Source organism: Tamandua tetradactyla, chromosome 13 (assembly GCF_023851605.1).
Source record: "Tamandua tetradactyla isolate mTamTet1 chromosome 13, mTamTet1.pri, whole genome shotgun sequence".
Taxonomy (NCBI): domain Eukaryota; kingdom Metazoa; phylum Chordata; class Mammalia; order Pilosa; family Myrmecophagidae; genus Tamandua; species Tamandua tetradactyla.
Window position 1 is genome coordinate 30,821,190 of NC_135339.1, and position 23,248 is coordinate 30,844,437.

The 23,248-nt window shown below is 37.4% G+C and overlaps 1 protein-coding gene across 15 annotated transcripts in view; it reads left to right on the plus strand.

The window, feature by feature from the left end:
- Nucleotides 1-23,248, plus strand: part of CTNNA3 (catenin alpha 3) — a 1,849,311-nt gene that overhangs the window by 1,034,191 nt on the left and 791,872 nt on the right. Inside the window, exon 2 of one of the 15 annotated variants that reach the window (XM_077125154.1) lies at nucleotides 6,144-6,225. The exons of 13 other annotated variants lie outside the window; for them this stretch is intronic. Coding sequence is in view for 1 of the 2 variants with exons in the window: in XM_077125153.1 (XP_076981268.1) it covers nucleotides 21,296-21,301 (6 nt within the window). In the remaining variant the exon portion in view is untranslated. Of the gene's footprint in view, nucleotides 1-6,143; nucleotides 6,226-21,002; nucleotides 21,302-23,248 lie in introns of those variants that run through there. One more of the 15 variants, XM_077125153.1, reaches the window with a different exon arrangement.

Here is a 23,248-nt window from a genome sequence, read left to right on the forward strand (position 1 = left end):
TCATTCTGGGACACCCACAACACGTATATTTGTGCAGTTCATATTGTTCTTGAGTTCCGTGATACCCTGTTCAAATTTTTCCATTCTTTTCCCGATAGTTTCTATTTCTTTTTGGAATTCAGATGTTCCATCCTCCAAATCACTAATTCTATCTTCTGTCTCTTTAAATCTATCATTGTAGGTATCCATTGTTTTTTCCATCTTTTCTACTTTATCCTTCACTTCCATAAGTTCTGTGATTTGTTTTTTCAGTTTTTCTATTTCTTCTTTATATTCAGCCCATGTCTTCTTCATGTCCTCCCTCAACTTGTCGATTTCATTTTTGAAGAGATTTTCCATTTGTGTTCGTATATTCAGCATTAGTTGTCTCAACTCTTGTATCTCATTTGAACTATTGGTTTGTTCCTTTGACTGGGCCATATTCTCAATCTTCTGAGTGTGGACTGTTATCTTTTGCTGCTGGCGTCTCGGCATTTAGTCAGATTTCCCTGGGTGTCGGACCCAACAAGGTTGTAAGATTTTTCTGTGAAATCTCTGGGTTCTGTTTTTCTTATCTTGCCCAGTAGGTGGCGCTCGTGGCACACGTTTCCCTCACGTGTTTGGAAGGGATCCCCAGGTCACCAATCTCCGCGGCCTGGGGATTTCCGATACAATTCTCTCCGTTGGTTCGGGGGGCCGCGCGTGGTGGGGGCGTCAGTCGCCGCGGCTTGAGGGGATCCTGTGGCTGGTCGCCGGCTGCAGCAGGCCCGGGGAATTCGCCACCCGACCAGGAAGTCGCCCGCGGGGGAGGGGCATCGGTCACCGGCCGCTGCGGCCTGTGGAATTCCCCACCGTACCAGGAAGCCGCCCGCAGGGGAGGGCCACCGCGGTTTGGGTAGCCCTCTGATCCGAGACTCGTAGCCGGACCAGGAAGCCGCCCGCAAAAGAGGGGTGCCGGGTCCTCGGCTTGGGAAACTTGCCTCTCTGAGACTCTCAGCAGGCCCGGGAAGGAGGGAGGGAGGAGCTCCAGCCGCCACAGGTGCCGCTGCTCAGGAAATCACGCGCCGCTCGGAGATCTCACCGCAGCCGAGTCTCGCAGTCAGACTAGCCAGTCCAGACTGGGGTACACTGTGTGTCCTTTCCCTACCGTAGCCCCAGGAGCTGTTCTGCACTGTTTCAGTTCACCTAGTAGTTGCTTTCGAGGAGGAACTAAGACGCACGTACCTTACTAAGCCGCCATCTTCCCCACTTCTTTTTTCATAATCCAAATCAATTAATAGAAATATAGACATAATGTCCCATTATTCTGCTCTCAAGACATGAATTCCCAAAGGATTGGAATCTGGCTAACGACATTTTCTACTCAATTCACATGCCAAGCTTTGCACTTGTAGTCTAGGGAATGCTTTGTTCTTCATGTTTTAGTACAGCCAGAAATTTCAGTGTTTTATACACACACATGCAGGTGCACACATACTTTTTTTTCTGGGCTTATTTTTATTTTCTTTTGTAGAAACTTTTGATTTAGGTCCCCATTAAAACCTGTTTCCTCCATAAAATTCTGATTCAGAAGTAGATATACAAATTAAAGTCTTAATGAAGTACTTTTGATGTTTCTGTTTAAGAGGGAAGTAAACATTTAATTTCCAGTTGGTCCCTTTGTAACATATTGTAACTAATTCACTAGCTGAGGATGCTTAATTTAGATTTCCTTCCCTGCCCATGGATGGAACTATGAAAATGCACACACTTGTTCAATGTTGAAAATAAATATTTTAACAAATATTCTACTTCCTTGGAAGAATTGCTCTTCATTAGTGGTTCTTAAATGTAGGCTCCAGAGCAGCAACAGCGGCATCACTTGGGACTGATCAGAAGTGCAGAATATCAGGCTCCACCTCAGTCCTACTAAATCATATACTTTGGGAAAGTGCCAGCAACAGATTTTTATTTTCCTTTTTTTTCTTTCTATTTTTAATGACCAAGCTCTCCAGGTGATTCTGATGTACACTAAAATGTGAGAACTACAGTTCTAAATAGAACAGTGATGGAATGGATTGAGAAGTGATCAGTGGACAGTTCATTAGACTTTGAAAATACAGCAGTACAGTCTACTGGGAGGAGGTAGGGGGTGTCATCCACTCATTCCCACCCCGGAGAGGTTTATAATGTGTGTATATCCATAAGAATTGGTGGTAATCCCAGGTCTAAGGGGCAGAAACTTTCTGAGGTGGTTGAAGGTTTCATATTCTCCTCCATATCTCCCAACCATGATCGATATCTCTCTTTCTATATCCATTCTAGAATCTGTAACTCCCAGGATACAACATTGTCAGAGGTGAAAAGGATTGGAAATAACACACTATGCATTAGATGAAGTAAGCTGTAAAATAGCAAAATACCAGTGCTGTGGAGAAAAAAAAATGAATGTCTGACTGCTTAACATGAACATGTTTGACATGTACCAAAAATAAATTCACTTCTCTTAAAGGATTAGGGAAGCAGGATAAGTTACAAGCTTAGCCCCTCTAAGTTTCATCGACAATATCAAAAAGGGAATTTCTGGATGTACCTAGGTAAATTAGAATAGACACTGAAAAACAACACATATGTACCCATTTGCATGAAATATCTTGTACTTGGCAGAGATGTCCTCATTCAAGTCTGTGAAAACCAGATTAACATCTATGAAAAGACTTCATAACATGAGATGGAACCAATTACCTTAAGATTGTAAAGAAAAACAATTACTTTAGAATGATATACTAAAAGGTGCATGCTTTATTTTCTTATGAAGAAACAGAAAACACTGATTCACTGAAAAAAAGATGAAACATGATCCATAAGGGTCATTTGCAGAGATACAGGTTGAGGGAAAAATGAATTTTGGATAAGGGAAATTAGAAAAAATAAAAACTGTGAAGAAAAATTAAAATATTCATTTGAGATGCTAAAAACAAAACTAGTAAAATATAACATTTAATTAGTGACTTAGGGAGCAACTTCAAAAATATTCTAAGAATGCATATCACTCAAAGAATAAATCTGGAGACTAGAAAACAAATTCAATTTTATAGATAGCTGACATCCTTGGGGATCAAATAAAAACAAAGTGGTGTAAAAAAATAATGAAAACTGTATTAAAATAATTAGTTTTGGTTAATAAACTTTTGAGTTCATAAGTTTAAAGAGATTGCTATGTTTCATAAAAAGCTAATGAAAAAAAAATACCCATGCCTAGAAATTTCCTGCTAAATTTTTAATTCCAGTAAAAAAAAAACAAATCCTTTTATTGTGGGAAGAAGATTGTTATTTAAAAGGAACACCCATCAAATTAGTCTGAAACATTGTTTGTACTATGAAAAATGCCAGAAGAAAATGGAAGCATATATGAAGTTTTGTTAGAAAAAGAATTGCATTTCAGTAATTGTACATGTGGTCATGTTATCATTTGTACATGAAAATATTCTTGGAAATGCAAGAATGCAAAAACATATATCACTAATGAATAATTTTTGGATCATCCTACTTGATAATATTCTCCAACTGAATGAAAAATAAAGTGTTTCACAACTAAAAAGTGGGAATTCAATAACATAAAAATATTAATGTAGGCATTGATTCTATTTCAACATAAAGAAGTAATTCAAAATAGCTGTGCAAACTAGTCATTGAATATATTGTGAATGTTTTAGGGAAATATCTTAAAGAGTAAATATATGATGGTTTTGTACTTAATAAAAATCAACATCTACAATCACAAAATATACTGTCAAATATAGGTTTTACAGTTATCTAGAAAGGAAAACGCAGTCTGTATTAGTTAGGTTCAGGTGTCAACTTGACCAGGTGATATGGTATCCAGTTGTTCTGTTGCTGTGGACTTAAAGCATTAGCATATGAACTTTGTCTCTGACTGATTACATCTGCCATAGGCTAAGGGGAGTGCCTTCCTCAATGAGTGACATTTAATTAGCTGGAAGTCTAAAAGAAAGAGGTCAGAATAAAGTTCAGCACAGTTCCATGGAGCTCAGCAGCCCTGCACAGCCCAACTCAGATCCAAACATTTGGAGGTGCAGAAAGGAATGACTGGGGAAAGCTGTTTGAATCCAGAAGCCCATAAAGAAGGCCAGCAGATGTCACCATATGCCTTTCCATATGACAGAGGAAAGCGCCTGTCTTTCTTTTGAAGAACTGTAAATTTGTAACTAAATAAATCCCCTTTATAAAAGCCAAATCCATTCCTGGTACATTGCATTCTGGCAGCCTTAATAAATAAAAACACAAGCTATGTTAATTTTACAGTGGGGTTGGAGTCCATTCCATCATGGTCCATTCTGTTTTTGTACTTTTCTTAAATTTGCTTATTAAAGAAAATGGTTCAAGTATGTGTTTGAAAACATAAAAGTATATAAAAGTTGTATATTTTCATGTCATTAAAGAAAATAAAAGCAAAGCAGAGATAAACACCAACTTGACAGTCATAATAATAATAAATAAAATATTTATCTGATCAATTAAATTTTCAAATTGTTAAAAATACATAGAGCACTACTAAATAACAAATAAATGTGCTTCTCAATTGTTTACAAGAACAATTTAAAAAAAATCATGTTCCATGCTATAAAGACCATCTAAATCTTTTCAGAGACTCAAAATTTGCATGGCTTATCTCTTGTAAAACAGTATGATAACACTTGTAAATTAATAGCACTGATTTAAAAATTAAAAAGTCACAAATGTAGAAATTTAAAATATACAATATATTTGCAATTATATAGTAGATATATATATATATATATATATATATATATATATTCTAAATATCTATAAAACGATTATTTTAATTTCCAACTCTAGTAATTTTCCAAAGTGAGAATATCAGATTTGAAGTATATTAACAAAGCTATACTCCAATGGCATAATTTTAGACTTTTTTTATTTATGAACAAGAAAGAAGACAAAATGAAGTAGAGTTCAACTTATTATAGAAACAAAATAATATAAAACTGCATTAGTTACTTTCATGAGGTCATGCTGCAGGATAATACTCATCTCAATGGCTACAATAAATGCATATTCTCAGAAAGTTGAATGAGAGAGGCTGTATGGTGGTCAGGTGCTGTGGCAGAAGTCTAGGTGTTTGGGTTCTTGTCTGCTCCAGGGGTCTTCTAAATCTGGGATGCAGACTGAAGGATCACCCCCTATGTGGGTTGTATATTCCCCAAACAGAGGGCAGAACACCAGAGGGGAGAGGGACCTGTGGAATGTCCCTTAAAGTCCCTGCTTTTATCTGGCACAACTTAGACTCCATTCACATCCTGTTCCTTGAAAGCAAATTCAATGGCCAAGTCTAGGTCAATGGGGGCAGTTTACTTTGCCCATAGTGAGTCATGGAAAGAGTGGAAACAATAAAGGAATAGTGAAGAAATAGCTTATTTTCCCTTTGAAATTCCTCTCCATTAAAAAAAAAAAAGTGAAGAAAGGAAAGGATGAAAAGAAAGAATGACTTATTAGAAAAAAAGATAGGAGAAATTTGTATGTAAATCAAACTCTACTTACATAAAACAAAAACAGACTAACCCAAGAGGAAAACCTGTTAAATTATAAATATTGTAAGTGGGAGAATATTAACAGAGTAAATTTTTTGAAAGAAAAACTATGTACAATGAAATCTTAATACATTTAAAAGTCTCAGAAGCAATTTCTTGAGAAAATATACATTGCCGAAATTATATCAAGAAATTCATGCCATTTGTCATGAATAATATTATAATCTTATCAAATTATTACCTCCAAATAAGACCTTGGTCTCAAATTCTTTAGACTTTTAGAAGACCTGATCATTCCCATGATACAGACTTTGTTACAGAGCATGCGAAAATATGCAAAGCTACCACTTAATAAAATTACCCAGATATTACCCAAATAGTAACTTTGACAAAGATCACACAAAAACGAATTATAGAAAAATATTTCTTATGATTATAGATTGAAAAATCTAATTTCACATGTTAGAGAAGTGAATCACCAAAGCATTCAGGAAGTGTCTAACATGTTCAGTCAGTTATGTAGGATTATGACTTATTTTAATGATAGAAAAAATATTAGTGCCTATCAATAAGATGTCAAAATGAAGAAAAAATATTTTGATCATTTTTTAGGTGCCAAAAATATTGATAAAATAATGGAACATCCATCTCTCTGCTGACATCACCCACAAAATATTTTGAGGAAAATCGAAATGTAAGGATATTTTCTTAACATGCTAAAAATTATGAATCTTACATTAATCACCAATAGTAGACACAGTCATCATTATTTTATGTATCTATGGAAGTTTGGGAAAAGATAGATAAATACAGATACATACATATACATATACATATGTATGTATGCATACATATATACATACCTATAGAGATATATAGAAGAGAACCAAAAATGTTTGTAATTAATAATAAATTTCAATAAATTCACAATGACTATTTTTAAATGTTTCCTAAGAATGAAAAGAAATGTTTTAAATTATGTGATGAATATAATGGAAATCTATCAGAATTAGGGGAAAAAAACCAAATAGGCAGAAAACATGGGTTATTATCTTGAGATAGGAAATACATCACAATTAGCTAAATAAAAATTTTACATTCCTATTCATCAAATATGTCATAAATAAAGTTAAAATCAAATCCTATCTGGGAAATTTTAGCAATAACTATGAAAAAAACATAGTTCAGACTTTTAATATGCAGTATTCTTAAAAAACAAAAAAGAATTGCTTATTGCTTATCATAGTTTATTTTACCAACAATAAGCATCCAACAAGAGCAAAAACAAACAAAAAACAACCAATGGTGCATTAGAAAATGGGAAATGTATGTGAAGAACTTCTTTATAAAGCATCATATTTTGGTTACAAATATACAGAAATCTCAAAACAACGACGGCATGCAATCATTTTCCTAATTCACTAGAAAATTATGTATATATGTCTGAGTGAGCTATATATTGTATATATTGATACATATACATATTTTGTATACCTGTATGTATACATAGGTAAATATATATATCATATACATATACAAACACAGACACATACATACTTGGGTTGGGCAAGTGGGCATTCTTGTATCTTATTGGAGAATAATTTGTATCAACCCTTGGAGAGCGAACTTTTACAATATGAATGAAGAACTTTACAAATATATTTATTCTTTAATGTAATACTTCTGTTCCTAGAAAAGGGTTATTCACAAAGATGATCATCTCAATTCTAAGCACAAGAATGGGGAGGAATATACATCTCAACAATGAGGGAGAAAAATAAGAAAAAATTATAAAATTATGGTATTTTATGAAATATGTTATATTTTTATATAAAAATGATAACACTGAAGAGAAATTAGAAAAAACAATTGAATTGCAACTCTTTTTTTGAAAACTATACACAAGGGAGATTAAATCTGAAAGAAAATAAGGAAAAATGTTAGCATTATTTATCTTGGGAAATTTGTTTTTCTTAAACTCCTAATTTTCCAAATTTTCTTTAAAAAACATATCTTGCTGGAATATAATGAAAAATATTATGAAAAGACTTGTCAAGGGAGAATGCTGTGAGCTCTTGTCTGTGACTGCAGTGCTAACTTAGAAGGAAATCTCTTTTTTTTCTAAGACTTGGATTTAATGACAATGTACAGAAAGAACAGAGCCTACATTTCTCTCTGTGTAGCTGCCCAACTCTAAGCTCACAGTAGATTGCTCAGTGCTTTTGTTGAATGAAGAAATAAATGACCAAATCTAGTTGATAACTAATTTGTGGGATGCTTTGTACAAAGAATTTCTTTAAGGCCCCTACTGGCATAGCAAAGAGAATAACCTGGGTAAAGTAGAATCCAATATTTTCCCTAAAGTTAAATTCCAGATGTTACAAGCCGTTCTTATGAAATTTATTTAAATTTAATCTTGCAGACAACTTTTGTTATTATGAGTTGAACATAAGAGTTAATTCTCTGAGCTTTACAAGTCACTGTGAAGGGAAGACTTCCATGAACCTTGTATTTACCTGAAAACTGTTATGTTTAAGTTCATCTGAAGGTTAACCAGTTAGGAAGCGCTGAGCTCTCTAGTGGAATTTATTCTTTAGTATTATTTTGTTTGATCAGCCATTGTGAAATGTCTTTCTTGAATACGGATTAAACTTGCAAAACCACTGTTGGTAATTGTCATGGTTAGGGACAGGTGTCAACTTGGCCAAGTTGTGGTACCTGTTCATCTGATTGGGCAAGCGCTGGCCTGTCTGTTGCAATGAGGACATTTCATAGGATTAGGTCATGATCACGTCAGCTACATCCACAGCTGATTCCATTTGTAATCAGCCAAAGGAGAGTGTCTTCTGCAATTAGTGATGCTAAATCCAATCATGGGAAGCCTTTTAAGGAGGACTCAGAGGAGACAGGTTGCATTCCTGCTTTGGCTGGTGAGCCTCTCCTGTGGAGTTCGTCCAGGCCATCCATTGGAGTCATCGGCTTCGCAGCCTGCCCTGTGGATTTTGGACTCTGCGTTCCTACGGTCACATGAGACACTTTCATAAATTTTATATTTGCAAGTGTTCCCTGTTGGTTCTGTTTCTCTAGAGAACCCTAACTAATACATCTTGGTACCGGGAGTGGTTCTTAAGGAACAGAATCTTAAAAATGGGTTTTTATGAATGGTTTTCTACTCTGACTGGGCTCAGAGACACTAAGGACTCTGATTCCTGTAATCAGAATGACACTCCCAATTCATGGACTGAGTTGGCAAAGGAGATAGTCAAAATATCATCATTCGATTCTCCTAATGCTTCACTTGTACAAAGCCAGACTCTGGGGGATAATGTTTTTGACACCTTTACAGAGTTTTGTAGAAATAAGAGTTATAGAGATGTTGGTTGGTTGTTGTTAGATACACTGTCTACATTAAAGGGTGAAAGGGATGGGCTTAAGGCTTCAAACAAGAAGCTTAAGCACCGTCTGAAAGATGTAGAGGTTTCTATGAGTATCCTGAAGGAAAATTTTATTTCCTGTAGCCGTAGACTTGAGATCTCTGAAAATCAGACTCAGAATCTTATTGTTAGAGTAGCAACTTTACAACGTAAACTGAAATCTCAGTCTTGCATGGTGTCTGCCGTTAAAGTGAGGGCATTGATTGGAAAGGAGTGGGACCCTGAAAAATGGGATGGTGACATATGGATTGATAATGATGTTGGGGGTGAGGCTGAAACCCTAGACCATGCTGAGCCTTCTTTAGATAACCCTGTAATAGTCTGCCCTGAGGACATAGCCGCCCCACCTCCAGCCTGCCTTGAGGAATTGGCCACCCAACCTCCTCCTGTAGGGATTAGCCCTAGAGTTATTAATCCTGTTTCACCAGATGAAACTGCAAATGAAAGCCCTGAAGCAAATGGCTTGGAAGATATTTCTAATTCTTTTCATGACCCACCCCCACCACCCCTCATTTCTTCTAGACCTATAACTAGACTAAAGTCCCAACAGGCCCCTAAAGGTGAGGTACAAAGTATCACACATGAGGAGGTACGTTATACTCCAAAAGAACTGTGTGAGTTTTCCAATTTATATAGACAGAAATCAGGGGAATATGTGTGGCAATGGATTTTAAGAGTGTGGGATAATGGTGGTAGGGATGGAGGTTATGCATGGGCTCAGCAACATGGACTTCCACTCACCAAGGCTGACCTGGCTACAGCCACTGCTGAGTGCCCAATCTGCCAGCAGCAGAGACCCACACTCAGCCCCCGATATGGCACCATTCCCCGAGGTGACCAGCCAGCTACATGGTGGCAGGTTGATTACATTGGACCACTCCCTTCATGGAAGGGGCAACAATTTGTTCTAACTGGAATAGACACATACTCTGGATATGGGTTTGCTTTCCCTGCACGCAATGCTTCTGCCAAAAGTACTATCCGTGGGCTTACAGAATGCCTTATCCATTGTCATGGTATTCCACATAGCATTGCTTCAGATCAAGGAACACACTTCACAGCAAATGAAGTGCAGGAATGGGCACATGCTCATGGAATTCTCTAGTCTTACCATGTTCCCCATCATCCAGAAGCTGCTGGATTGATAGAACAGTGGAATGGCCTTTTGAAAACTCAATTATGGTGCCAACTAGGTGGCAAAAACTTGAAAGGCTGGGGTAATGTTCTCCAGGAAGCTGTGTATGCTCTGAATCAGCATCCACTGTATGGTGCTGTTTCTCCCATAGCCAGGATCCATGGGTCCAGGAACCAAGGGGTGGAAATGGGTGTGGTGCCACTCACTATTACTCCTAGTGATCCTCTAGGAAAATTTTTGCTTCCTGTTCCTGCTACCCTGAGTTCTGCTGGTCTACAGGTTTTAGTTCCAAAACGGGGTGTGCTTTCTCCAGGAGAAACAACAGTGATACCACTGAACTGGAAGTTAAGATTGCCACCTGGCCACTTTGGGCTACTTATGCCTCTGGATCAACACACCAAGAAGGGGATTACATTATTGTCTGGGGTAATTGACCCTGACTATCAGAAGGAAGTAGGACTGCAACTACATAATGGAGGTAAAGAAGAGTTTTTTTGGAATATAGGCGATCCCATGGGGCGTCTATTAGTACTACCATGCCCTGTGATTAAAATCAATGGAAAACTGCAACGACACAATCCAGGCAGGACTACTAATGGCTCTGAGACTTCAGGAATGAAGGTTTGTGTCATGGTTAGGGACAGGTGTCAACTTGGCCAAGTTGTGGTACCTGTTCATCTGATTGGGCAAGCGCTGGCCTGTCTGTTGCAATGAGGACATTTCATAGGATTAGGTCATGATCACATCAGCTACATCCACAGCTGATTCCATTTGTAATCAGCCAAAGGGGAGTGTCTTCTGCAATTAGTGATGCTAAATCCAATCATGGGAAGCCTTTTAAGGAGGACTCAGAGGAGACAGGTTGCATTCCTGCTTTGGCTGGTGAGCCTCTCCTGTGGAGTTCATCCAGGCCATCCATTGGAGTCATCAGCTTCGCAGCCTGCCCTGTGGATTTTGGACTCTGCATTCCTATGGTCACGTGAGACACTTTCATAAATTTTATATTTGCAAGTGTTCCCTGTTGATTCTGTTTCTCTAGAGAACCCTAACTAATACAGTAATCAAAGGCCAAATATGTTCCCTTTTCATTAGCACAATATGTACAATATACCATGATAAAATGATTAGCCAATTACTGTCTTTAGGTAGGAAAACATGGCTTATATTTTACATTGTCTCAAAAATTCAAGTTAAAAATTTCTTATCAAAATGTTTTGTTAAAATTCATATAAATTTGAAGAATTTGCAAAACAAAATATTTTTGTAGGCATTTGGCTATTAACAGTTTTTGCAAAAATTCTGAGATGAAATGCAAAGGAGAGGTTTAAATTGCCAAGTTATGTTCAAACTCTGCCATTAAAAAAAACAAGAAGGGGAGAAAAAGAGGAAAATAAGGGAAGAAAGGAGAAAAAGAAAAAGAAACAAAAGGTGAGCCACTGGGAAAGTCACCCATATTCACTAGAGCTTGCTTTGACTTAAATGTACTAATTGAACTAAACCAAATTCTTCTCTCCCAATTCATTAGCAATATTGTAATTAAAAGAGCACAGTTCCAGGGGGTAATGATCTTTTTAATTCAACTTGGGAATTCAGATTTCTGCTGAATAGCAGCAAATTTAGATGCTGAATTCAAACACCAAATTTTCTTTTGGTAAATGTGCAATTAGGAATCAAAGTGAATTGCCCATGCAATTTGCTCCTGTTTTTATGTATAGACTTGTTTGGATTTTAGAGGAAGACAGAATCTTTTGAAATATTAAAATGTGTTTGATTGGCACTTGACTGATCCAAAGTAGTTGTTTAATCCAAAGGCATTTCGTTATATCTTTTGTAAATATTTATTTAAACATCTTTATGAAACATTACCTATACTGATCACTATTTATACTTCTCTAGGTTTTCTTGTCATATGTATCTATAAACATGCATTTTTTGCATAGTTTTAATCACCTTGTTTGTTAAGGGTAAAATGCTAATCTGATGTAACAAAGAGATCCCAAAATTCAGTGCTCAAACGAGAGAGATCCAAATTTATTTTTTTCACATAATGGTCCTTGCTGGGTACTCAAGCTTACTGATGTCCCTGTTCCCCACAGTCATTCAGGGCCTTGAGCTGATGTTGGCTGTGTCTAGTGTCTAGGGTTACTTTGCTTCTGATCATTCTAGCCCACTGAAATAGGGAAGAGAATGAGAAGTCAGGGCTGGTCTTAAGGCTGGTTTTATGGCACACACCACCTCTGGTAACATGATAGTGAAAAGAAATTGGTGATATGACCTCTCCCAACTGCAAGAAAGACTGGGAAATGTGGTGTTGTTGGCCATCCATATGCCACATACATATCTACTACTGGTGTAGAAGAAAAACTAGATTATAGTGAAGAGCTAATAGCTAGCTCTTGTGTATATGAAGTTGTCTTCTGCTTTCTCATTTAAAGTTATTTCAGGGTGGTGCAATGGTGGCTCATTGGCAAGAATTCTTGCATGTTGAGCTGTAGACCCAAGTTTGATTCCTGGAGCCTGCCCGTGCAAAAAAAAAAAAAAAAAAAAAAAATAGAAGTTATTTCATAAATAGATCCTGTCATGGTTAGGGACAGGTGTCAACTTGGCCAAGTTGTGGTACCTGTTTATCTGATTGGGCAAGCGCTGGCCTGTCTGTTGCAATGAGGACATTTCATAGGATTAGGTCATGATCACGTCAGCTACATCCACAGCTGATTCCATTTGTAATCAGCCAAAGGGGAGTGTCTTCTGCAATTAGTGATGCTAAATCTAATCATGGGAAGCCTTTTAAGGAGGACTCAGAGGAGACAGGTTGCATTCCTGCTTTGGCTGGTGAGCCTCTCCTGTGGAGTTCATTCAGGCCATCCATCGGAGTCATCGGCTTTGCAGCCTGCCCTGTGGATTTTGGACTCTGCGTTCCTATGGTCACGTGAGACACTTTTATAAATTTTATATTTGCAGGTGTTCCCTGTTGATTCTGTTTCTCTAGAGAACCCTAACTAATAAAGACCCCCCTTTTTTTTTTTAACTTTTTTTATTGTATAGTATAACATATATACAAAGCAAAGAAATAAAAAAACATTAGTTTTCAAAGCACTCTTCAAAAAGTAGTTACAGAGTGGATTCCAGATTTTGTCATGGGCTACCATACAGTCCTCTCATATTCTTCCTTCTAGCTGCTCCAGAATATAGGAGACTAGAGGGCTTAAATATTTTTATGTATTCACAATAGACTTCATTTTCCTTCTTTTTTTTTTTTTGTGAACAATAATATATGTACAAAAAAACTATAAATTTCAAAGCACAGAGCCATAATTAGTTGTAGAACGTATTTCTAACTTTGACATGGGTTACAATTTCACAATTTTAGGTTTTTACTTCTAGCTGCTCTAAAATACTGGAGACTAAAAAAAAAAATATCAATTTAATGGTTCAGCATTCATATTCATTTGTTAAGTTCCATCTTCTATGTATAATTCCACCATCACCTTTGATCTTTCCATACCTCTCTTTGGGGTTGTTTGGGCTATGACAATTCTAAAGTTTGGATATTGAAAGGGTCTGTCACTAATATGGGGTAGAGAGATGAAACTATCTGATATCCTGGACAGGCTGGGCTAGGTTTCAGGACTTATCAGGACCAGGGATCCATCTGGAGGTTGTAGGTTTCTGGAAAGTTACTCTAGTGCCTGGACTCCTTGTGGAATCTTATATACTGCCCTAGGTGTTCTCTAGGATTGGCTGGAATGGTTCTGGTTGGGGGTTGACAGGTTATGATAGGTAGCAAGTTCTACCTGAAGCTTGTGTTAAGAGCAATGTCCTAAGTAGCCTCTCAACTCAAAAACTCTCTTCCACTGGTACTTTATTAATTACACTTCTTTTCTCACTTTTGGTCAGGATGTAATTGTTGATCCCATGGTACCAGGTCTGGATTCATCCCTGGGATTCCTCTTCCTTGTTGCCAGGGAGACTTTCACCCCTGGATGTCATGTCCCATGTAGGAGGGAGGGCAGAATTGGGCTTAGAGACACTGGGGCAACATCTGAGCAACAACAGAGGTCCCCCAGAAGTAACTTTTAGGCATGCCTATAGGTAGTCTAAGCTTCTCCACTACCTACAAGCTTCACAAGAGTAAGTCTCATGATTGAGGGCATGGTCTATTGATTTGGGTATCCCTAAGGTTTGACACAGTATCAGGGGATTCCCTGACAGTAAGGTTTAATAGTTCCATATTCTTTCTCCCCTCCCTCAGGGGACTCTGCCAATACTTTTTGATTATCTGCTTAATATACTCTGGGATGTTTCCAGGCATTACAATAATCTATACAGGATTAAAGGACATCTTTCTTATTCTGTGCTTCCTATGTTTCAGCTGTTCAAATGAGCTATACAGATAGGTTGAATTAGATTATGCAGTACAGAAAATTTCAGTTCCAGATCAAATAAACCTTTCTTCCATTGGTCTCAAAGAGTATATGTGGTTCTCAAATATAGACACTGTCTTCCTTAACCCCTGTGTTCTGAATTACTTTAATCCCAACCTGTTTGGCTTTGTTATCAGTAAATATCAGGTTGTAAATATATAAAACAGCCTCTCAAAATCCAGAAATAATAATCATCACTCTGAACTTAATGTGTCTGCTCTAAAAGCTTACAATCTAGGCCCCTGTTTTCTTATAGGCATTTTCTGAAGGTGACGATACCATTCTTGTTCTTTTGTTTCTGGCTTATTTTGTCTCACCAAATGTCCCACATGTTCATTCACATCGTTGCATGCCTCATGACATTGTTCCTTTTGGTAGTGCACAGCCTTCGTTCATAAGTATACACCATCGTTCGCCAATGTACTTCTCTGTCAGTGCATCCTTCAGCCACCTGCATTCATTGGGCATCATGTAGAGGGCCCAAAGTCCACAATCCATCAACATTCTCAATTTTAGATTATTTCTTTGTTCCCAAGAGACAGAAAACCAATAAACACACCCTCACTAAATGGGAAATCTAAACCTCCTCTTAACTCTTGTCCCTCCCCCCATTATTTACCTCTGCTGCTGCTGTGGTAGTGCTGATGGTTTCCTTTTGAACATAGCTCATATCATGCAATAGCAGTTTTCCCCCTGTACCCCAGACTTAAACACTCTTTATACAAGAATCATATCTTTGAAGTAATTCTTACGAGAACTCATTCATATTTCTAGTGTGAATCAGTGGAGGCCCTTCGTTTTTGTGAAGTATGTGATGTAAGGGCCCTGATAATTTTCAGCTTTCAAAAATTTTCCCATAAATTCAGTAAAGTCTTAACTAAAACATGATTATTTCATACCATGTATAAATCTATAAACAGCTCCTGTATCATGTTTGAATTAAAAGCTACACATTTACATTTAATCCTCACACAATTTATATACCTTTTAAATTTTATTAAAATACTAACTATCACTTCATGTATATTTGTTCCTGGCTGCCTGGGCTACTGGTTTCACAAATCATTTTCTCTATTTTCTTCATACAGCATATAGTAGATTAGTTCATGATATTAGTCAAAGCTACTCCTGAATTAAACTTTCCACTCAACTTACTAAAACTCCATTCTATTTTTCAGTTATGTATTATTTCCTTCTGTTTTAGAATTCTTAGCTGCTCAAGCAAATATCATGAAATGAGTCAGGTTAAGCAATGAGAAGTTATTTGCTTACAGTTTAGAGGTTAGGAAAAAGTCTAAATCAAGATATTATTAAGATGATACTTTCTTCCCTAAGACTGTGGCATTCTGGGACTGGCTGCTGGCAATCCTTAGTTCTTAGCTTGTCACATGGCAAGGCACACTGCAGCATCTCTTGGTCTCTCCCTTCTCTGCCAGGTTCTGTTGATTTTCAGCTTCTGGCTTCTCCCTCTGTGGCTGACTTTCTCTTTCTCACTTTCCTTCTGCTTATAAAGGACTCCAGTAATAGGATTAGGAATCATCCCGAATAAGGTGAACCATAGCTTAACTGAAGTGACCTCATCAAAAGGTCCCATTTGCAATCCAGAAATGGGTTAAATTTAAGAACATGTTTTTTCCAGGGTATATACAACTTAAAACTACCACACCATCTTAGATTTATCCTACGTAAATATCAACTAAAGTGTATCAAGAATAGGTCTCTTCTTATTTCTTCCTCCAGATTTTCAAATCTTACTTAGAAAATAACCTCTATTTCTTCAAATTCCTTCACAGTACTGAGTACAGTGCTCAGCTTGGAGTAGGTCCCCAAACCATGTTGTTGATTAAAAGTTTAACTTCCTAATTTATTTGTCCCAGACTAAGATAAACTATAGAGAGGAACAATGATGAAGTGAATTAGCCAATAGGGGACTGGAATTTTCACACATAATTTTAACTCCTATTTCCTCAGCATGTTAAGGATTTTTTTACTTTAAGTATGTGTACAATGTCAACATACACAGTCACACAAAATATTTAGAGAAGTTTTTTTAATTCCAAGGTGATTTTCTCTTGTCACTCAGCGCTTTTCTTTTCACTGTCAACTGGTGTGTGCTAAGAGAATGCAAATAAACATATTATTAATTTAAGTAAGGCATAATTAGTAGGATAAATCTTTTGCCAAAACTGCATGTTACATTCTAAAGCCAAATATAAATGAGCTATGATTAGCCTACTATTCTCCTTTATTAGTACCAATTAATGGCATATATCTCTGGGTATAAAGGTGCACATCCATGTGTATTTTCTAGGGCCATTCGGACCATTTGTGAACTGCAAATGGAATTTCACACCTCACTATTTTGTGATGGCATTCCAGTATTTAATCAGCTTGGAAAAGTAGGCCTCATTGAACATGTGTCAATTGATTAAAAAGCATGCATGGTATTTGTAAGCAGAATATTTAGTTAATAAAGTAACTTAACTTCTCTTCAGTCAATAGCAAACATGCTCTCTTCATCAGGTATTTTAGTATTTCTTCTATATGTAGTATTGTAGCATTGCTGCCAAAGAATACTTTCAGAACATTCTTGACTAGTAGAAGCACAGAGAGTAAGCAATCCATTAATGAGGCAGATTCACATCGATTAATTGCAATCAGTTTCTTCTATTCAGGCCTGCAGCACAACTCTAGGAGGGAAAAATATGATGCAAGGAAAAGAAAAGTCCTCAAATTAAATTTTCAAGCCTGATTTCTGAGAATGTTCTCTCCACTGAAAAATATAATTGCTATTTTTTTTTATTTCAATTATTTGTTCCTCTTCTTTCATTATTAAACTGTTCTAGCATAGTCTGATTTTTGTCACGTTCCTGCACCATTCCCTTCTCGGCATGTTCTCATTACAGCACTTGTGTCTGATAAGAATGAAGACCTTTGAAACTGGGAATAAAGACTATGTAGAGCAAAACCTATTGCTGGCAATGGGCAGTTAATAGGCAACATAGGCTATTAACTTGCACTGTTGTTTTCTGGTAGCCATTGTAGGGCACTGCATGCATGCCCTCATTCAAAAGCAGGGTTAATAGTCCCTGGTGGGATTTGTTTTATCAAGAACAAGTAAGAATGATGGATATTGAATGTCCTGTGCAGTGAATTAACAATTAGGGTGTTTTGATGACCTTAGCCCTTCCTAAGTGTGTCTTTTGGCACTAAGGCAAAGTATTTCAGGACTGTACATGTACAAGAGGGAATAATGTAGAGTCTTAGCTGAAACACTATTGCTTCAATATGTAGAGTTTGCAAGATTTAGAAAGGTGGGACATTGGGTAAGGTGATGGGAGGTCATGCCAACTGTACAACCCAAGAGCAGAAATGGGAAGAGGGGGAATTTAGTGACATAAATTAGGAAAAATGAGGAGTTCACTATAACTGAATAATGAAGTAAATGTAAAAAAAGGAGTTTGAGAGCACTCTAGAACTAAATATTGGAACTAAATTTTGAAAGCCCTTTGTAATAAATTTGGGTATTTGATAGGTAATGAACTACTTTAAAGGTTTTTGAGGAAGAGAAGTGACAAAATCAAAAATGTGCTCTAGGAACAGCAATCTTTCTCATGAAGAGGATATTAGGATTGTCTTGTTCAAGAGATAAAGAATATGCCATTTAAAGGTGATTGCAGAGTGGAAAGAAGAAGGAGTTAAATCAGAGTCTTATGGGTAGTAGTGACAATATCTTATAACCAATTGGACATTGGGGAAGAGTTCAAGATGACCATGACATTTCACACTGAGTGACTAGGAGTACAATGATTAATATATATATATATATAAGCAGGAGAAGAAGCAAATTTAGGAAAGAGGATGGTAAGTTTAATTTTAGACCTATTCCATCTGAAATATTAGTGGGATACATGTACAGACACCTCCCGGGGGTACAAACACCGATTTATGTTTCATTTATGGGATTAAATACCATCACTAATGGAGAGATTGAAAGATAGACAAGAAAACATCTGAGGTCTAAACAACTGGAGCATCTAGCTGGAGGCAAAACCAACAATTGGAGAACAATTAAAGGTAGAGAATCAGACTCTAAAGGAGTTAGTTCCAAGAAATAAGAGTTGTGTAACTATAATAAACGTGACAGTGAAGTCAAGGAGTGCATAGCCCAGGGTAGCTGTTTGAGGATTCTGAGCTCAAAGTCAGGTCATTAGCTTAATTCCTGGAGTAGTATTTGCAAAAGAGAGTATTAGTTAGGGATATAAAGGCAAGGAAGAAAGGAAGGCATACTGGGTGGATATTTATTGACATCTTTTATATATCAGGCACTGATCTTAAGCCCTGTAAAATCAGCAATGAGTAAATCAGATATAGTCCCTTCTCCCTTGGAAATTAAGCCGAAAGAGAGAAGAGATAATAAATGACTGTAAAAGTGAGGTATACTGTAAAGTAAAGTATGATGGGGTTCAAGATTCAGAGGAACTTGGAAGATTTGGGGGAAAAGGAGGAAAAATTCTGGAAGAGATAACAGTGAGCAAGGAGTCATACCCATTCACCTACAGGCTAGTAGCTGAGAAGTTTAGAAGAGAAAATAGCCATCATTTAAGGGGTTTAAAGGAAATTTCTTTGTGGGAAAATAAGATACCATTTAGAGCAAGATGTTGCTGGGAATTCTCAGAGAAGAGTTTGAAAATGTAGAGAATTTTGCTAATGAGGTCCAGATGGCATGGTAGAGGGTTGTGAGTGGTTGAGAATGGTATGAAATTGGATTTTATTAGAGGATCTGCAGAGCTTGATGAGTTTTGGGCTTCTCTGGCTATAGCAAATAGATATAAAGACTTGATGGGATTAGTCCTGATGCTATCTCAGACAGCTCCTGGTAATGAGGATTTTGGTTTTGAGATAAGGGTAAGAAGGTTTTGACTATGAGTGGGTCTCCTCTTCAGTTGTGCTTAGGGTGATGTGCAGAGAGGCGGGGCAGGTGTCCTCACTGCCACTGAGATGCAGAGTGTGATGAAAGTTAGCATAACTACAATGGAATATGAAGATAGATATGAAATTTAAAAAATTGAAGTAGTAAGGTGGGTAAGGGGAAGCTGAGAGAGAGCCAGCAAGAAAGGTAAAATAATATATATAAATGCCTTCAGAGTCTAAGTTCATAATATTCATCCATGACAAATTTAAGGTTAAAGGTGAGAAAAAATGGTGGAGCCTGATGCTCTTTAGATAGTTATAAAATATATAAATTCATTTCCTAAAGAAATATGTAATCTGGTCAGATCAGCCTTCCAGTGTGCCTTTTCTGGCCTAAAGACCAATATTATTACACTTGATATAAAAGGTAAAACTTTAACAGAAAGTTGTTCTTCATTCATATGTACACAGAACACTCTTGTTAGCAGAGTAGAAGAAATAACATAAAATTTTCTCAAAGAGAGTGGACTCAGCCTCAAACCATGCTGGAACCAGGCCGTGAGAACCTTACCCAGTGTGCTGGTTTGAAATGATGTATGTTCCCTAGAAAAGCCATGTTTTAATCCTAATCCCATTTTGTAAAGGCAGCCGTTTCTTCTAATCCCTATTCAGTATTGTATGCTTGAAACTGTAATTAGATAATTTCCCTGGAGATGTGATTTAATCAAAAGTGGTTGTTAAGCTGAATTAGGTAGAGGTGTGTCTCCACTCATTTGGGTGGGTCTTGATTAGTTTCTGAAGTCCTATAAAAGAGAAAACATTTTGGAGAATGAGAGACTCAGAACAGAGCAGAACGACATAGCTGCAAGAACCAGAGTCCACTAGCTAGCGACCTTTGGAGATGAAGAAGGAAAATGTCTCCTGGGAGCATCATGAAACAGGAAGCCAGGAGAGGAAGCTACCAGATGGTGCTGTGCTCACCATATGCCCTTCCAGATGAGAGAGAAACCCTGAACTTCATTGGCCTTCTTGAACCAAGGTATCTTTCCCTGGATGCCTATGATTGGACATTTCTATAGACTTGTTATAATTGCGACATTTTTTCATTCTTAGAACTGTAAACTAGCAACTTATTAAATTCCCATTTTTAAAAGCCATTCCCTTTTCTGGTATATTGCATTCTGGCACCTAGCAAACTAGAACATATGGCTACAGAGTTTGGCTATGATAAGAAGTTGAGACAGTGTTTAAAGTGAAAAACCTGTTTTGTACTAGGTGGTACAGTCTACTGAGTAAGGCAGCATATAGAAAGATTCCAGACAATGAATAACTAAAAGGGAAGAGGTAAAGCACTTTTATGAGACTTCCTATAATTCCTGCACCCCTGGACAATAATCTGGAGTATGGAGAACAGATTATATCACTTGGTACCTAGAACCTGAGAGCAGACAAGACTTGCACAAAATATTAGAAACTGGGTTAGGAGAATAGAGTCATTAGGCTGGTTATGGAAGATCAGACAGAAATACTGTGGCTTGAAACCCAGACCAACATATGACAGAACTCTGGTATAGTGCAAATCAAGGGCTCCTTGGAATTTTGGGCTCATTTTGGCCCTGTGAATCCCAGGTTTAGTTGAAACGTAACTGAATTCCAAGTCCTCATGGTACTTTAGTCCTCCAGTATGCTCATTAGTCCTCCAGGATGCTTCTTGAACCAGTGAGGAGTGACTAAGAACCTGATATTGGCCTTGGTTTACAGGTGGAGCTCACCAGTACAGCTGTCTGGGTAGAGCTGGGTAAGAGATAGACCCATCAAGAAGAGTTGAAGTACACCAGGTAGAAGCCATAAAGAGGAATGAAGGTAGGACAAGATTTTGATAAGTCCAGGCAAGAGTTTTGTTTGTTTAAAAAAACAGTCTGCACAAAAAGCTTTTTTTTCTTTTTTTAACAGAGGAAAAAACTATTAGGTGCTTACAGTGTCTTAACCTGACAAATCAGCTTCCCACGTGGTTTGCTTCTCTTCTAATTTGTTTTTCTCTTTTGGAGGTCTGATATTGCAAAGATGAATTGAAGTGTTTGCATGAAGCTCATAACACTGTTATGATCTAAATCCAAAGTTCTCAAGCTAGCAAACATCCTTAGTCAGGATACTTCTTTTGAGGGACCCTGTGCCTGTTTTTTGAAGATTCACTTTTTGTTTCTTCAGAAACAAGATCTCTTTGTCTTTGAGCTGTATGACACATGGAATTAAAAATGCAACATCAACAGAACTTAAAACTCAACATAAGCCTCCTCTATTAGTACCCATAAAAGTCAGTAATAGTTAAAATTTCCCCCCAAAGTTATGTCACAAAAACTACTGCTATTTATCTCACATGCTGTGCTTTAGTTTACTGGACTGCTTAAGCATATACCATGAAATGAGTCAGGTTGAACAATGGGAATTTATTAACTAACAGTTTGAGACTGGGAAAAAGTCCAAATCAAAGCATCATCAAAGCAATGGTTTCTTCTCAAACACTGGTGGTCTGGGGCTTGCTGCCCATGACATCCTTGGTTCTTAGTTTGACCCATGGTAAGACACATGGCAGCATCTCCAGCTCTCTCCCTTCTCTTAGTTTCCATTGATATCTAGCTTCTGGCTGCTCTCTCTGAGGTTTTCTCTTTGCCTGAATTTCATTCTACTTATAAAGGACTCCGGTAATGGGATTAAGACCCACCCTGATGAGATGGGCCACACCTTCTTAATTGAAGCAACCTTATCAAAAGGTCCTACTTACAATGGGTTCACATCCACAGGGATGGATTAGATTTAAGAACTTTTTTTTCTGGAGTTACATACAGCTTCAAACCACCACATACTGTGTACAGAAATAAGCATTAATATAACAACTAAGGTTTATCCAAATAACTATAAAGCAGTGACCTGCGTGGTCAGCTTTCTTCTCTGCCCTCTTCGTCCATTATTCTTTCTTTCTGGACAAGAGCAGACCAAAGTTTTGGTCCACAAAAATGAAAGGGTATGGTTAATGACCTAGAATATTAGAACAGAAAGGCCTCAGAAATCACCTGGTATCATATTATTGACCGGTGCTGAAGTCATACAGGTCTCTAACTGAATCAGAAAGCTGATGCCAGGTTTGTGTCTATTAAATAGCCCCAACAATGCTCTCAGGGAAGACATGACCCCTATTATTCTGCCTATGCTTGAGACTCCTTTCATAGTTGTGCCTGTGACTGAAGGTTTCAAACCCAGTTACCCTGGAAGAAGTGGCCTTGGGTGTATGTTGTAGATACCAGAGACTTCAGAACCACAAATTTGGTTGGAGGATCACAGGAATGGCTGAACAAAAGTGCAGAGTACACCTGGAAATATTAAAAATATATGGGAATGAGATTGGAAATAGCTTGGATCTCTTTGTGGGTGTCGCACTTCTCTTGACTTGGACCTAATACTTAAATCTGAGGAAAATGTAGTCTCTCTACTTGATGGTCTAGGAAGCCAGTATCAACTTTGTCTTTCAAAGACATTGGCCACAGTTTAGGATTTTAACTGAAAGAAAAAAATAGTGCTAAGTATAAACTTGCCAAATTATAGTGTCCTCAATACTGTATCTGTCTGTTCTCATTTCATTTTTCCTCAAAGTTACTCCAGATCATGCTCTTAAGAGAGCATGGCATAGTGTCAAGAATTTTGGCTTTGGAATAAAGTGTCGCTGTTCCACCACTTATCGACTTTGAGCTTTTCCTTCATCTTTAAAATGGATATATCATCATGAAAATTAACATTGATGGCTATATAGTGCCT